At 37.9% G+C, this 18,601-nt stretch overlaps 1 protein-coding gene across 3 annotated transcripts in view; it reads right to left on the reverse strand.

Annotated features, from left to right (window-relative positions):
• The window catches only part of GALNT13 (polypeptide N-acetylgalactosaminyltransferase 13), a 251,043-nt gene that overhangs the window by 109,600 nt on the left and 122,842 nt on the right, over positions 1 to 18,601 (reverse strand). For all 3 annotated transcript variants that reach the window (XM_060777134.2, XM_060777115.2, XM_060777107.2), the window contains exons 4-5: positions 7,003 to 7,169; positions 2,714 to 2,921 (exon numbers count right to left, since the gene is read on the reverse strand). In XM_060777134.2, the coding sequence (XP_060633117.1) occupies positions 2,714 to 2,921; positions 7,003 to 7,169 (375 nt within the window). The remainder of the gene's footprint in view (positions 1 to 2,713; positions 2,922 to 7,002; positions 7,170 to 18,601) is intronic.

The raw sequence follows: 18,601 nt of genomic DNA on the forward strand, positions 1-18,601 counted from the left end.
AGGGGGCTTACACACTACATAACTACAACACTACGATTCCACTGAAACAGTCATGACTGTGTCTTATGAAATCTTGGGGTTTATACTAAATTCAAAATGCTCCTCATAAGTGCATAAGTGCCACGGCAGCTAAAGTGGAACGAAACAACTCTAACAGGGTAATGTTTTTGTTTTTGTATTTTATTTTATTTTATTTTATTTTCTGTTGTGTTCTTATGTTATATTGTTTTACTGTATTGCTGGGTTTGACCTCATGTATGCTGCTCCAAATCCCCTTGGGGAGATGGTGGCAGGGTATAAATTATTATTATTATTATTATTATTATTATTATTATTATTATTGCAAAAGACCCCAAGGTATGTTCAGAATAAATTGGTACCTATAAGTTTTCATCTATATATACTCTACAAGTGTATAGCTCCTATAGAACCATTCCTAAGAATAAAGGTATTATCCAGCTGTCCCAGTTTGAATAGAAATTGAAGTATTTTTCAAATTCAGCTTAAATCTACCTGCTAGACTACAGGCAATGGCATGTATTTCTGGCACAAAAAACTGAATGGACATAAACTACATATGAAAAATCCAGGTTGTAAAATAAAAAACAAAATTATCAATTTGGTAATGTAATTAATGGCTGAAAGCCAGCATACAATAAGGAAAAAGACATTACTTATGTATTAGCTATTAGATGCATTGGTTTTGTTTTCTCCTCCCTTCCTCGCATAGCTCCTTAAGGTCCCTAAAGGGATGAAGTTGAGGGATTCCTTCCTACAGAAGGCTCATTTGGCTCCTGTAAAGGAGGAACTAGACAGACTTGCCATCAAGGCTTCCAGTCACTGTGGGAGAACAGGATGTATCAGAAGACAGAGGATTGCCTCAGAAAAATCAGTTAACATGTGGCTTTCATAAAGTCAGGGTGTAGATTTCACACAGACAGGGTTTGAAGCTGGAGGGTTATGCTGATAGAAACAGAAGCCTTGGTTCCTGGTTTTTTTTTTGGGGGGGGGGCACAAAGGCAGGGGCATTGAATACAAAATGTTTATAGTGCCTGGGAGACAACTGAAGTGATCTTTCAAGAAGAGGATAAAACAACAATTCTTAACTTCATCCTCACCACCATCATAACAAGGGCAAATACAATATGACATTGATTAACTTCTCACTCACACCTTCCCTTATATCAAACCTCCACAACATGCAGCCCACCAAAGGATGATGGACAGCCCAAAATACCACTGCTGACAGTGCCCCCACCAGCCCTTCCATATAAAATCTTATAAACCAACCAATCACAATTTATGTGATTGGCTAGTTGGAGAAAGGAATCTGATTGGCCGGCCACATGAATCATGGAGACACACCTATCCTTTTATAAAGAATGGATCCTCACCCAATAGGAAATGAGAGCTCTTTCTCAACTCAGGCCCAACCAATGACATTCTTTCCAGGGGGAGGTGAGAAATGCCACAAGCGAATGGGAGGCCTCGGTGGAGGAGGTGGTTGCAACAGTGTGTATGTGTCAGCATATGTGCATCCTGAGAGCATATCTGACATAGTTTGCCCCCATCCCCCCCCCCCCCCCCCGGTCTGACCTCCTGCACGAAGAGTCAGGCATTCCATTGTCGCTGCCTGTGTTGTGGAGCTTCTTCCACTACTGCCACCAGCTGTAATCCCTTTGTGGTGCCAGGAAGCAGGGAGCAGTTCTCCATCACCTCAAGATCCAAATCATAGCACTCCTGACAGCCATATTAAAAAGCTATGAACACATTTTTGTCTCCTGTTGGTTTTGAGAAAGCTTTTACTGGAATTAATAATAATTTGACACTACTTGAAATGCCATGGTTCTATGCTATGGAATCCTGGGAGCTGTAGTTTGGTGAGGTGCTAAGAACCTATATGCGGCCTGAGGAAGTTCAGCCTATTTTAATTTTGCCCCCTTGTGGGCCATTTGTTGTGCAGGTCTTTCCTACATAATTGTGTTGCCTGAAAACTGGCTATGGACGTTTTTGTATTTTCCTGGAGCACTTTTCAAGGTGCCCTGGGGCCTGCAGTAAGAGAAGGAAATTGAATATCCAAGGACACTGGATTCCACTGCTAGCACTGCTAAAAATTAGGAGTGTCATCTCTTTAATGAAATCTTTCTTGATGGATCTTATGAGGTTTAATAAAGTGAAAGTGCACATAACAGCATGTGAATAAAACAGCAGACCTGCAGTGGGGGAATTCTTCCCCTCCCCTTGAGATCCGTTTGAATTTATGTTGCAGACATCTCCTTCCTATATGAGAGAAAAGTCAAAAGAGTTCTGCTAAGATGTAGCATTCCTTTTGCATTTTCTATAAGTAACAGTGTTAAAAATATTCATGGATTCATGAAATATTCATATTCATGAAATATTTGTTACAGTGCACTCTGATGGCAATAGAAGACAGTGGTAAACATTTTTAAAATAAACAAAACCACACTCAGAAGAAATTTGCAGGACAAAGTTTTTTTAAATTAACCAAATGAGCTAAATTTGGTTAGATCAAATGAGAATCAAAAGATGGTTTGACCTTGAGTTGAGACTTAGCATATTTTCAGTATGGAAGATAATTCTCACAGCTATAAAATAAGTGGCTTAAAAATAAATAGGTATTTGTAATCAAAGTTCTTCTGACTGGTGGCACCATAACATGAATTGTTGTATAGCATCAGCTTTTCATGCTCACCTGTCTTCTTTTATTCTTGCCAGCAGGGGTTCCAGCCAGCCCAAGGTACATTCACAGTGTGCATCCAGGAAAGTGATGACCTGGCCTTTGGAAGCCGCTGCTCCTCGAAGTCGAGCTCGAATCAGCCCTGACCGCTGTTCCATCCTCATAATTTTTACTGGCACTTGCAACGTTTTCACGTAATTCTCTAATGGGACCTTCAGAAAATCTGCCAAACACAATTAACCAAAGGAAACACAACAAAGTGTTTGTTCTAATTAAATGTACAGGCCAAAAGGAGAAAGAAAAGAACTGCATCGCTAAGATGCTTGTTGAAAGGGTAACCCTCCGTACAACACACTGACAAATGTACATGAAAAGTTCAAACAATTCTGAGGGCAGGAAATAAAAAAAATGAAAGGTGTTTTATCATTTGATAGATTAAAAGAAAGAAAACAAAGCTGGTTCAGAAAAACTAAGAGCCCTGTGCAATTGCTGAATTGAATACAGTGCAACTCCTTTACCCACAGATTCAATATCCATGGTTTCACTTATCCACATTCCAAAAAATATTCCCCCCAGGAAGTGTTTGTGGACCTCTCTAGGTGATTCTATGGTATGCCTCCATCCCATGTATTATCAGAATATAGGATTCATTATTATCCATGGCAGGCAGGTGGGTCTTGGAACATACTGCCCAGAGATATGGGAGTGATACTGTATAAGTCCTTAAGAAGTAACCTTGTTGTGCTAATGTAAAAACAAGAAATAGGGAAGAACAGACAAATGGCTCTTCCTCCACCTCCCTTTATCCCTCATCCTCTCTTTTTAAAGTTTTGAGTATATACAGATCCAAAACTCTCCTTGTATTCTTTGTATTTTAGATAGAATACCTGGAGTCTGTAGGAGAACCTAAGATCAATTGGACAGTTTATTGTCGAAGGCTTTCATGGCCGGAATCATTCTGAGAATGCTTGCCACAGTTGCAGGTGAAACGTCAGGAGAGAATGCTTCTAGAACATGACCATATAGCCCGAAAAAACCTACAACAACCCAATTTTAAAACACAATAACTAGTTCTCCTTGTAGCTCAAAAAGTTTGCGGTATTTTTGATAGAAGGAGAGAGGTAGAGCTTGGAAAACTGCTTTTATAATGAATTTAAATGTGAAGCCATTCAAAACTGAACAATGATAGCATGACACGCCTGGACTTACAGCATCATCCTACCACTGTTTCGCTGCAGAAGGTTTCATCATATCCCCAGATATACATTCTTCTGGAAACTAATTTTCCTTGGTCTCAGCTGTTCCATCTTTGAGTTACAAAGAATTTGTTCTGCAATTACCACCCTCTAGTTTGTAGGGGTATTTTTTTTCTTTCTTCTCATTTGAGGAACTTCATATCACTAGGGGTGTGTGAAAAGGCAGAAATCCATTCTGTTTTTGTACTGAATTTTGGATCCCTCCACCAGTTCTGTTTTCAGGAAGATTATTCCCAGAAACAGAACTCCAGATCCTGAATTATGAAGCTAAACAGCCCCCTCCTAATATGTCATTAGAAGCTCCCCCCCCCCTCTCTCTTTGAGAAGCAAGGAGAGAGATTTAACTATTGGATGGCCAAAGTGCTTCCTCTAGGATCATGAAGTTACAATGAACCAGAAGAGAAATCAATGAACTAGAGAATTCTCTTATTAAAGTAAAAACTATTGGAGGATATTGCAGTTGCAATAAGTAACTACAGGACTGTGATTTTCACCATTAGGCAGAATGAAACAATAGCATCAAAACCAAGTTTTAGATTAATACTGGCATCCTTCTAGTCATTTCTACTGAATGTCTACCTCCAAACTTGTCTATTGCCCTGAGTTGTGGTGGGGATTGTCTATCATTTAAAGATGTAGCTATTTAAATATAAAGAAAATGAAAAAAATGTGAAAAATGATTTTTCAAGTCTTGAGAAACTTTGACAACAAAAATCTTGGTCTGATGAGATTATTTGCTGTCAGAACATCAATATTTCTGTGTGTTTATTTTGTGCAGAAAACCTCATGGAAATAATTTCTTACACAAAACATGTTATATCTTGGACAGAAAAAAATTGGGGTTTTTTTTTTGCCATGGAATATTTTTTATGCAATATTTTCACATTATTTTTTTCTTTTTTCATATTTAATATTTTTATTGTGCAAATTTTCTTTTTACATAGACAGTAAAACAGTGAAACAATATTTTCACATTATTGATTTGCATAGAAAACACCATTTTCTGCTTAGAAAACTGCTTTTTTTCTGAAATGAGATAATATACTTGAAATGTTTTATGTATAGACAATTCTGCTTTTTGCACAGAGAATGTGATTTTCTGTGAAAAAAACCCATCAGGTCACACACATGCCACCCCCTTCCTGGGCCTTTCAAGGACTTCCTAATAAAAAGTTTGATTAACACTTTGTCTTGGAAGCACAAATTCCAAGTGGCTGATCCCCTACTGTCAAAAAAACAAATGAGGATCGATTTTATTTTTGATTTACTCATTCAAGCTTTCCTGGGAAAGGGAAAGTTTGTAGTGTGCCACTCCCAACTTTGGTGTTTGGTCTCCAGGTCATACTTGAAAATCCATGATTCATAGCCTGTGATCACAGGACTGAAGAATACTGACTCCCTCTCAAGATGGTTCAGAAAATCAACATGCATATCCCTCTGGTTGGCCTTTTGCCAGTCATAAAGTTTTCTGGATCCATCTTGATGCACACTTTTCTCATGCCCAAACTTTATGTTAAAATCTGCTTGATAGTAAACCAGTTCAAATTTAACTCAATAATGACCATTCTCATGTCAATCAACAACCTGACATCAGAAGAGTCCTCACTCTTTCCATATTGCCGTCCATTTTTGAGGTTAAACGTCTCCCCACATGAGGGTCATTTTACACTTTTTCTCAGCCCTCTAAAAGGGTCATCTGAACACTTGTGGCCTGGGTAAGGAATGTTCTCCATAAGTACTTTATAACTTTTCATAAGTCATAGTAGTGGATGCATCAAGCTTTACACAAAATTTAATGGCACAATGTTGCTCTAATTTTTGCTGGTCCATTTCATAAGGTACCTCAAAAATATAACATCACATCATATGCTCCCAACAATTGTGTAGAAACTGCAGCCAGTTCAAACTTATACTGAGTTTACAGCAGGGGTTAAACTATCATGTGGAGGGGGACGTGGCCGCCTTGTTGGTTTGTGCACAGCATTGCAAGTCTCATTACTTTTCTGTCCTACCTCTGTATTTCAAGCCTTTGGTTCAGGAATGGCATTGCTGATACTTAATCAGTAATGCCTTACACCAGTGAAGTATAATGTTGGATTTGTAAAACCCATCCTGTCATAGTATAAGCCTTCCTTCAAATGAGGCCCCATGAAGATGTCATACATCCTTCCTTACAGGGTGAATAATACATTGGAGGAAGAATGGATGTTTATAGTTAGTCTCACTTCTCCAGATTTCTTTTTAGGCTGAACAGGTACTTTACAAGCAGAAATGATAGCAACATCTAGAACACAGTATCCTAGAATTGAAAGAGACCATAAAGGCATCTAGTCCAACCCCATTCTGGCATACAGAATCAAAGCACTCCTGACAATCAAAGCACTTCTGTCAGGTAACCAGCCATTCAGTCTCAACTAAAAAAAACCTTCAAAGAAGATTTTTAAACAAAATTTTTACATGGCTGATTTGCATAGAAAACAATCGCTCTGCAATTAAAGTAGAGTGCTATTTACAGTAAATTATACAGGCAAAATCATGGTCGAATAATTTTGCCTGTAAAAGTATTTGATGACTTTAGTAAACAAAGAAGGCTTCTGAGGGTTTTTATGTCACCTACTGGAAAGATTGTTTATTAAGTCTCTGATGTGAACATCTCCCCAACACAACCAAGAGTATCTCAGACATTAGAAGTTATCGTTTTGTCTTCAACTCCCTGCATCATCCAGGTAATATGGCCACTGGCCATAATGGCTGAAAGCTCTTCTGAATTATATTATCCAAAAATAACTTTCCACTGGCAGAGATGTAATGGTGGGTCCTTGTTTCCCACCACCATATACTAGGGAAGTAAAATGGTATATTCTTTGTATTGCCACTCAAACCATTGTGCCCAGAAAACACATAGCAACACCAATATAAATTGTGCAGAATGCTTCTATCTATCTATTACACACACAAACAGTTACAGTTCTAGAACCTTGCCATAATATTACTCAGCTGTTATTATTATTTATTCTTTGATAGATTTTTATTTGTGTTCATTCATACCTCGTTCACTGGCATCATCTACCAAGATAATCTCAGCAAGTAGATAGTGCGGAGCCCGATTTATAACACTGTAAATAGTACGAAGCAAAGTGCTCCAGGCTTCATTATGAAATACTATGACCACACTTGTATTTGGTAGTTCATCAGGGTAGACTTTTGTCTTGCATCTGTCAAAGATAAAAAAGAGGAAGCTAATTTATTCAGAAATTCATTCTCTGGCACTAAATAATGACATACAAGTTAATCAGGTTCCAGAAGCCAGGCCCCAAGGTTGCGGCACTGAAAGGAGAATGAGAGTGGAATATTAATCTTCCCAAAACTGCAAGGAAAAGCCAGAGAAGAAACAAATGGAACTGAACAGTAGGCCACTGGATATTGAGCATAAAGTCTCATGAAATTTACCCATAAGGTATTTTATTGATTTTACTAGTAATACCAGTAATACTAGTAATTATTGAAATAAATATAGTGAGATAAAAAGAGAATAAAATGATACATACTTCTAAGAAAATCTAATTTATACCGTATGCCTGCAATCTATCACACACATGCCCACACAAATACAAAAGACTTTTGCATTTTTCTCCTCCTTACCAACAGTGAGATTGAACTTCCCCAAAGTTTGACAAATATAGCTTTGAGCTATGCCCAAAATACCCACTGCTACAAGTTGATACACAAGAAAACAGATTCTAATTTGACATGTATAATAAGAGCACTTTAAAAGCCTTTGGTCCTCAGTATGTAATCGTTTGCACGTGGCATGGTTTCTGTAGTTTAAAAATACTCAAAAATTAAATCTGGTTTGTAACCTTTTTATGTACAGTATCGGGTTGGAGAGAACCTAGGATAGAGTGTCTTCCAAGAAAGAAACAGTCTAAGTCCTCAACTGGAGCCCCCAGTGGCACAGTGGGTTAAAGTCCTGTGCCGGCAGGACTGAAGACCGACAGGTCGCAGGTTCGAATCCGGGGAGAGGCGGATGAGCTCCCTCTATCAGCTCCAGCTTCTCGTGTGGGGACATGAGAGAAGCCTCCCATAAGGATGATAAAACATCAAAAATCATCCAGGCGTCCCCTGGGCAACGTCCTTGCAGACGGCCAATTCTCTCACAACAGGACGCTCCTGACACGACAAAAAAAAAGTCCTCAATTGCAAGAAGAGAAGCTAGATGTTTGTGACATGTTCACACATAGGTTCTGTACATATAGAGGTTGCATTTCTCAACAAAAACATGGTTATCATGACAAGATGAGCCTTGGTTTCACATGCTTTCCACTTGGCATAAGAAATATAACCCTTTTCTTCCATTTTTAATGAACACCATTTTAATATTAAACCCAAACCAAAGCTGTGTATTCATTTTTACTTCTGAATGAAAGCAGCATCATAATAACTCAACAACTTATTTAAGGTTCATTACAGTTTATTGGGTCTAGACCCTAGACAAAATAGAGCTGTGGTTAAGTGAAAAAAGGAACAAGTTATATAACAAGGCTTGAGATTGACCAGAACGTGTGCAAACCTAACAGAAATGGGGAAGCACAGTATGATAGCCCTGTGGTCCATGTCTTGCAATGTTTGAAGAAAAGAAGCTATTCAAGAGAAACAGAAGGGAAACAACAACTACAACCATTTCTGCCCTAATTTGAGATTTGGAAATACCTCCCCTTTGGGTTGTTGCCTTCCCTTTCACTTAGGATTGTGCCAAGCACTGTAAAGCGTGTACAAAACTGAGAGCAACAATACCATAAAGAACACAAAAACTCCAAAGACTCAATCATGCCAATAATAGCTAGGTATATTTCTTGAATATCTTTTCAATACTAGCTTGTACCTAAAAATCCAAAATGGGTGAATTCATAAATGTCTCTGTAATCTGCATTTATTTATCAATAGAGATGGAAAAACATTTTTATCTTGTATTAATTGAAATATCAAAATGATTTATCTTCCCTGCTTAAAACAGTGTCACATTAGAAGAAAGATGACTTCTTATTAGTGTGTAACTAGCAGTAGCTATAAAACAAAGGAACTAACAAACAAGAGAAAACATTATTTTTGTCTTCCTCGGGACATAACAATGGATTTTGATTGGAAGCAATTTTCTACTGATGGAAGTGTTTTCCTATGGAAATCATGCATTTGTCAGATGTAGATTTATGAATACACATGAAGTAACTACAGCTGTTTAAGTGTGAGGCAAGCACATTTTCCACAATCAATAACATGAAAACAGAGTGCACTACATACCTATTTACTATTGTTCCCTTTGGCTATGTACAAATTATGTGACCATAAACTGTTCCATTGTGATTTTATTCCTTTCAGAATTTTATTGATGTTTTTCAGCAATGCAAGGCTAGATAATACATCACATGAAGAGAACCAAACAGGTTGGAGAAATGAGAAACTGCAGAGACGATAGGCAATTTAAGTAGCAACTGATATAATTTTGGACCTAAACTGAACACAGTGGTTGAGGTGACTTGCTGGACTGTAACAAGATAATTTACTTCTCAGTATTTCAGTACTCTAAAAGTTAACAGCATCAAATTGGAAGCAGGGCAACAAGTAAATGATCTAATGTAGTCATTCTTCGGGTGTGATTTATAATTTACTACTTACAATCTACTATTTAGTCAATAATGGATTGAATGCACCTTAGAAAATGGTAGGTATTTCCCCAGGTTTCTTAACTGTTAGGTTAACTAAAAGGAGAGTTCATAGCTCTTTCTTTGGACACTCTTGACACTAGAGAAATACAGCACTATCATTCCACTTCAACTGCCATGGCTGCATCCTATCGAATCCAAGATTTTCTGGTTTTGACTAGAGTTACCAGAGGAGCTCCCTGACTGAGAACACCAAATACTTCCCTTAACTGCCAATCCCAAAACTCTGAAGGATGAAGCCAATTAAAGTAGAATCACAGCATGCAGTGTAGCATGAAAGGGCCATTCTATCCTTATTTCTGCTGCATATATACTACTAATATATTACCATACATACCCATGTATAAGCCAAGGGCAGATTTGTGGAACAAAATTATGGATTTTGATATGGCCCATGGATAGGTTGAAGGTCATTCCACACACAGGGAAAGCACCAATGCCAACTCAAGGTTGAAGGTCATTCCACACACAGGAAAAGCACCAATGTCACCCAAGTTGGCCACTGCCATTTTCCTGTCCAGGCCTTCAAAAAGACTGGAAGTGTTAAAGAGAGAGTAAAGTGAATTGGTACTTCTTTTAGGTTCTCCCATAATATAGACTAAGCTCTGATCTTCCTCCACTCTTAGGCTAGTTTTACACAGACACATAACACAGGCTGGGAACAACCTGAAGGAAAGAAACTATTCAAGAGAAACAGAAGGGAAACAACAACTACAACCATTTCTGCCCTAATTTGAGATTTGGAAATTCCTCCCCTTTGGGCATACACCATGGTTCCAACCTGCATTGTAGCAAGACAGGATCACCCCGAGGCGCCTCGGGGGGGAGGGGTGTCAAGACAACTGCATCTGATTCTGCTTAGGAACCAGCTGCAGATGTCTTAACTGTTCCAACTTGGGGGGAAATCCAAATGCTGGTACAGAGTTGGCCCTCTTCCCTCAAGCTGGGTTAATTTGGATCAGTCTGTGTGGTATTTAGCAGCCACAGGGCTGAGCTGACTCTCCAATGACTTAAGTCATCAGACACCCCATCCACACTGACCTAAGTGGGCTGTGTAGATGGGGCCTCTGACAGGAAATCACTTTTACACACCTTTCTGAAAGTATAACTATTTCCATAACAAGATTCTGGTCTGTGGCATACCAATGAAATAGAATTCATTTATAATGCCAAGCATGAGTCAGATCAGGTATTTAAAATGTTCTTCAAATGTATTTCAAAGTAACTAATTTGACTAAACTCATCTGTCTTTTACAGACATTAATCAAGGAATGTAATATAATTACCTTCATAGGTTTCAAGGTGCCAGAACCCATTTCCAATGCCAAATTAATGAAGCAATAACAAAAGAGCCAAGGCACTCAACATTTCACATTCTAAAGGATTTGGGTGTAAGGTAAGTAAATACTTTTCCATGGTTCTGAATACATATAAGCAGAGCAGCTGAACAAACCATGGATATTCCCTCTGCAGTTTGTTTACACACAGTTTCTGGATCCAGTAAACTTCCTTTTGAACAATTATATTTATTACTTCCTTTACATCTGAATGCAACATTGAAGGCCCTTTGGCATGCTTGTACATTTCTTATGACATTACTATGGACATATTCATCTATTTCAAGCATGGTACCCAAAGCAAAAATGAGTAACATTTACTATATAACATAAAGCTGCTGCATATTTCAGCAATGAAAGGTTAACATGTTCACTGTTCAATAAATTTATTCAAACTCCATGAACTGTTCAAATTGAAACCATTTGTATTTCACACAATAATTTGCACACACGAGCAGAAAGGGAATCTAAAATAACTTAGTATCACCATTCCCTCTTCTCATTTAGACTAAAGGGACATTTAAGATGAGCCAATCAATATTGACTTGTTGGGTTTTGTTGAACCAAAATATGCAATAGCCAATAAATTTTTATATCTTAGATGGGGAAATGTGTCATGAAAATGGCTCTCTTGTGTTCTCTTCAGCAGTATAAATAGGTCTGCAGTTTGAAAGAACAAAAAGACTTCACTCACACCTTCAGCTGTCACTATTCATAACAATGACATCCTCCAAATGTGGGTTTGAATATCAAGCTTTCCTTAGGGATTTTTCGACTCTAAATGCAGCATTAATTTTTCAGAAGTTGCTCTGTGCAAGAATTTCATTTACTTAAAAGCTCAAAAAGCTTTTGTGCCAGAATATGAACAAAGTAACAGATGAAGGAGTATTTCCAATTTAAAACAACATAGAAAAGTATTGGTCTTTAAGAGGATAATCATTTCCTCTATTTCTGACAGAACTGAAGGAGATAATTTGAAGATTCTTTCCATACTTTCACAATCATGCTGCACCATAAAATAAGAGCTAGCTCTTGATTTCAAAAGCATCGAAACAGAAAAACCCTTCTATTCGTCAAAAAGAAATAGGGCACATAAAGATGCTTGAAAAGATAAAGGAAGATGGCAGGATAAAAACTGAGGAAAACAGAGAAAGGAAGCATATCTATGATAAAGTTTCAGGTGAGCAAATGATTAAGGATACCCCTTCCTGCTTCATTGTTAGTGTGTGTGCCATAAAGCGAAGTGGAAACCACTAGCTTGTACAAGTGATAAAGGAGAAGGATTTCAATCTGGGGTTTTGTTGTGGAGAAGAAAAATTCTCATCACTCAAAACACACCTACGTAACTTGAAGAATCCCAGCAGAAGATAGTTTTGGAAGCACTTATTAGTTTCAGAGGCATCTGTTTATATTCTTATTAATTGTGTCCAATGGAACTAGTAAGGTATCACTGACCAGACCAGTATTATCAGATAGTTTCTTCTTCACCATAGGATCTTTGTAATTTATTTCTCAATCCATACTGCTATATAAACTTGAGACAAATGTATGTATCTTTGTGTGTTAGGAATGATCAATATCTTGTCATGAAATTCTGACTATCTTAGCCCCTTCCTTTGTGCGATCCAAGCATGCACAACTTTGGTTCAGGTTACCTGAAGGACTGTGTTTCCCTTTATGGGCCAATTAGAGCTCTGAGGTCTTCTCAAGAGGACTTTCTCTAGTTCATTTAGTGGGAACAAGGCCTTTTGGGTGCTTTCTCCAAGAATTTGGAGCTCCCTCCCTAAAGAGACTCCTGTTCTTTCAGCAAATCAAAACACGTTTATGCCAGCAGGCTTTTAGGAATTGATGGTGGTGGGGTTTTATTGTGGTGCAGTGCTGTATATAACCTTGTGAATATAGTAAATTTTAATGTTTAATGTACCAATAATTCTCATAATTATATTTTATTAATGAGTTTGTATTGTTTTAAATTTGTTTTTGAATATGCTGTTAGTCACTTTAAGTGGCAGTTTTGGAAGAAAGAAAGAATAGGAATGAATAAAAAATAAAATAAAATAAAAGACTTAACCACAAGATCAGTAGGATTACATATAGGTTTCACTCAGAAAATATTTTCAAGAATGCTAAAAATTGGTTCGAAAAGGTTTGTCATTGTTGACTTGTGGGAGACTCCAAGGGAGACTCCAAAGGTGGAGAGTGGGAGACTCCAAGGGTGCTTCCAGACAGGGCCCAAAATGTGGGCCCTGTCAGACTATTACTGGAGGTATTCAAACAATGCCTCCAGTAAAAGAGGATTAATTCAGGACAAAGCAGGTAAACCTTTCTTTGTCCCCAATTAATGTGATACCCCATTAGATCCAGACCTTCCTGAAAGGCCCAGGTCTAATGGGGTATGGGCCCAGTGGACACTGACTACCAGGTAGTCTCGTGAGCCCAGAGAACTAAGGAGGACTCCAACACCCCCCCTCCAAAAAAAACACCTTAAAATAACAAAAATAAACAGGCTGCCTTGACGCAAAAGGAGGCGGGGGAGATCATTCCTGCTCCCCTGCCTCCTGGTGCATCATTTCTACACGCCAGGAGGCCTCCAGAGAGGCATCATGGTGGCCCAATAAGGTTTTTTTTTCTTATTTTAAGGGTGGTTTTTTGGAGGGTGTTGGGGTGGCTCCGTGTTATCACAGTACTTACCATGATGGCATGGAGTCAGCTACCTGGGAAAGTCTTGGTTTTGGGGGAAGATGAGCGGACAGAAATGAGCACCAAAGCAGGTTTTTAAATCTGCTTTGGTGCACATTTCTGGGAAGTCTGGAAGCACCCCAAGTCAGCCTATCATCAACAGCTCTGCTCAGACTCAAAGTTGTGGTCTCTTTGATTGAATCTATCCATCTGTTGTTTGGTCATCACCTTCTCCTACTACCTCTCACTTTACCATTATCATCAGCTTTTCTAATGTTATAGTGTCTAATGATATGTCCAAAGTACAATAGTCCTTTAATGTCTTAGAGTACACTGTAGAAATAATCCATCTGACACCATTTTAACTATCATGGCTCAATGTTATGGGATCACAAGAATTGTAGTTTTATAAGGTCTTCACCAAACTATAATTTCATTAATCCTTGTAAAATTAAGTAACGCTTAATTTTTTTTCTTAATATTCAACTATACCTGCCCATTTTCTTCTTTCGCTATTATTAGTAGTCATTCTAGGCCTTTGCTGCATTCTGCTATGAGTATGGTATCAATGACCCATCTTAAATTATTGAGGCTTCTTTCTTGAACTTTCATACCTCCTCCTGCTGAATCTAATTCTGCTTCCTGTATGATAGAAAGATTTACTTAATGGAATCCTATGTGGCTGTTTCTTTTCATATGCTGCTTTCGTGATCACATATGAACACTTTCTACCATTCAAATCAAGTTCAAATGCTAGATTAGAAACAATTAGCTAATGAGCAAAATCTGTGCCGTTCTAAATAAAGCCTAGAGAGATGCTTTCTTTTCTTAGCACTGGCATCTCCCCCACCCCCAAATCTAGTTATAGGTTTAAGGCAGACTCAGTGTTGCACTTCACAAAGCAGGTAACAGATGTGTTGGTCTCAGAGCTTCCTCCAGAAATTGGATTTCTGTCATGAGGAAAAAACAAGAATCAAACAAAACTCCAGTGACAAGTGAGATTTTCAGTCTGTGAAGAAATTGTGGCTTCTAAACATGGCCATATGCTTTCGCTCAGAATGCTTACCTATTGTTTATACTGTCTGTTAATTTGTACAGTTAACATGTTGTATTCCAGCGAGTGCTATATCTCTTAAAAATTAGGAGGACTAGACTAACACTAAGAGGAATACATTTTTTGTGAGTCGATTATTTACCAAAGTCGCCTGACACTAAATATCTTGAGCTGAATAATTCTGCATTTCTGTCTAAAATATACAACCAAATTATGCAAGGAGTATTTCTCATGCATTTTGCATAGAAGAATCAATAATACAATTTTCAAACATGAATTAAAGGACATTTGAAAGCACGTTTTCTCTCTTATCATAGTCCAAAGTGCTTTGCAATGAGCAAAATGTATACAGGGAGAACCAGAATTCTTCAATCATTGGAAATAATGCTGGGTTGCCAAGCTAAGCTCCTGCACGGTATTGCCCCCCTCCCCCAAACTTTAAGTGCCAATAGATCTCTGGGTGTATTTGAAAATACTCTGATTGTGTATACAATTTTGTATGTTCCTGATCAAGGACAACATCATTCTACACATTTCCAGTTGGTAATTGATTAACTGTTAATTGTTTTAACTGTGGGATATGTTTTTAATGTTTATTGTTGGTTTTTACTGGCATTTGTTTATTTATTTATTTACCGTATTTACATACCGCCTTTCTTAGCCCGAAGGTGACTCAAGGCAGTTTACAGTTGGCACAATCCGATGCCCCCAACAACATAAAATACAATTTAAAACATTTCGCATATAAAATATAAAGCCATATAAAACCAATAAAAACATAAATCCCCGACGTCTCTTTGAATTCTTGTCGGACCCTTAAGCCACCTTGAGTCCCCTCGGATAAGAAAGGCAGTGTAAAAATGAAGTAAATAAAATAAATAAATAATAAAACATGATTGAAGGCTTCCTTTGATTAAATGTCTCATATGCAAGTACTGATATTCAAAGAACCAAATACGTGGACAAAGTATCTGGCACAAAATTTCCGTATGACTAATATCTTCTTTCAAGACGAACTTTCCAAGTTGAAAATCTTGAATGTTTTTTGTTTAATATAAGTATATTCCACCATTGTGGATAACATTTTGGATTAGAGGGCAAAAATGTTAAACAATGGAATGTGACACAATCAATAAAATCAAAACGTAAAACAAAATATTGGGAGAAAAGATGGTTGGAACTGACCTATATATATCATTCTTACCTGTGTCTGACTGCAAATATCACTCATTCTGAAGGCATTCTAACAAAAAAAATCTGAAATCAAAAATTTACAATATTTCCTCTCTTCATTCCTCTCTGAAACTTCTGTTCTCTATGTCTGAATTTGTTTAAATAACATATCTAAATCAATATATCATTGTTGCTGTTATTTGCTGTTGTATGCCTTCAGGCAATTTCCAACTTACGGTAACCTTGTGAAAATTAGTTCAAAGTTCATTTCTCTGAGACTGAGAGAGTGTCACTCACCCAAAATCACTCAGTAGATTTCTCTGGTCTCCAGGGTCACAATCCAATGCTCGGACCACTACCCAATACAAGCTCTCAACTAGTCTATCATGCAGGTTTAAATGACCACTTGCTAAAGAAAAGCATCACAATCTTCTTTCAAACGCATGTGTAAGATCTCTGATTTAGCTTCTTTTCTAAATGACCCTACCATATGTTATGCTTGCATTTGTTGCTGTAAATCCAAATAACTTGACAGTTGGAGCTAACAAGAACACCTTGTGTTGACATAATTGATAAGACTTATTATCAAAGTAGTTAACAGTTCACATTTGTTTTGCCTTATGTTCCAAAGTTGGGGGGGGGGGGTGTGCAAGGAGATAGACTAGTGGAAAAATTCCAAATGCAATAATACACCTATCCTAAAAGCTATTATGACAAATTCTGATGTGTAGGACTTGAATGATATTTGTACACTTCCATTTGAATAAAATTAAATTTGAATCAAATGGAACTCTTAGATGTCCTTTTTTGTACATTGTGGTGTAAAAGGTTGTTTCTTTTGCCTTTTTGTTTTTGGCCTCCTGAAGGAAGAAATTAATAGCTGTATAAGTATAGAATTTTCCCTTTATCTGATCTTCAATGGAAACCCCAATTCTTCTACATTGCAGTCAATCTGGCAACAATATTAATAGAGGACAGAGAGAAAAGAAACTGCCATTTGCTGAATGAAATAGGAGAACTAATTTCCAAGGGAAAGTAGAATCCTTTGGAAATTTTGAGATGTGTTCTGGATGTAGAATGGGAATGGTTATGGAAACAGCTGTACTGGAAACTTATTGCTTATTATTTTATTTATTTACTTTATTTATACACCACCTTTCTCCCAGTGGGAATTCAAGATGTTTTATTGCAACTCCCTTCCCTTCCTGGTACTAACAGAAAGTAGAACTCAAAAACCTGAATACTCTTTTATGTCATTGTGATTGACCCTAATAAAAATAATGCCCAGAGATTGATTTTCTTCTGTATTTCTTAAACTTGCTCCAACTAAGGATGGGAAAACCCCACTGTTTTGATTTAGGCCCCTTCCACACAGGCACAAAACCCATGATGGGTTTTGGATTCACCTGCAGTGTCCAAACGACACTTCAGGTTAATGCAAGGTCCGGATCTTTTCAGATGCTAGGTCTATGGGGATTGACTCTCAGGACTGCCTTCGGTAAACTGAGGGGCCAGTCTCCATTGCCATCCAGTTCTTCGGGCTCTAAGAGCCTGAAGGATTGGGGTGACACACCCACCCACTCTTTCCAGCCCCCTACCCCCTGTTTCTCATATACATTTACATATTAGAGGTGTCTGGCTGTGTCCTCAGGTCTCTCAGAGAAAGCTACCCAGAAGGGCATATAACCACACACACACATATACACCTGCGGGGAAACCTGGGATTTGGGTCTAATGAGTGGTCTGAATCACAAAAGGAATCAGGATTTGGGCCTGTCTAAAAGGGCCCTTAGTTACACTTCTCCAAATTCCACCCATTTTCCTTATGCCTCCTTTTTGTCGGTCACATTATATAACTTCCTGTATTGAGATCTGCATGCATTTAGTTGTGTTCTTTTTCTAATGCACACACTTTACCCATAGACTGAAGAGTGCATATTTTTAGTTGCGTACATTTATTTGGAAAAGAAAATAATAAGCAGTTGTGGGAAGACAGGGGACTTTTTGCATGCTTTCATTAAGAGTCTCATAGATCATGAATAGGATGAAGATATTCAACAACAAACTGGCATGCCTTTCTATTCCTTTTTCACCTGTAGCTCCAGCAAAGGAGAGGGCGAGAGTACCATGGAAATTTGAAAAAAAGGCAAACAAACAGATGTAGAAATGAAAACCTTTAAGCCTACTCATCTTCCTGCAATTTAGTGGAATACAGTTCTTCTGGGAATTGTATATCTCAAGCCTGAATTCATCCAGCTGTTCACAGAACAGCATGAAATGACACAATGACTTCGCATGGCAGCATGAAATGATACCAAGGCTTCACAGTTCAGCATGAAACAATACCATGGCTTCCAGCCCTTGCTTATAACTGTTTCAAAAGGCTTGCGAATGCAAACATTTAATTGATCATCCCCTAACTTTTAAACTCTTTCTCATCCACATTACAGACAATAGGCAGGGCAATGTCAAGGTAAAGAATACCACATATCATCCTGAACACACCTATCATATATTATTTCCGAAGCTAAGTAGTTAGTACTTGGGTGAAAGGCCATCAGAGAACTGGTGGAAATAGAAAAAAAAATCATTCCTAAAATCCTTGAGATCCACTGCCCATCAATGTTCACAATTTTATTTTATTAAATGGTTCAATGAGCTGGCTCAATAGAAAAATGTTCATT

The sequence above is a fragment of the Anolis sagrei genome, chromosome 1, assembly GCF_037176765.1.
Source record: "Anolis sagrei isolate rAnoSag1 chromosome 1, rAnoSag1.mat, whole genome shotgun sequence".
NCBI classification, from domain to species: Eukaryota; Metazoa; Chordata; class Lepidosauria; order Squamata; family Dactyloidae; genus Anolis; species Anolis sagrei.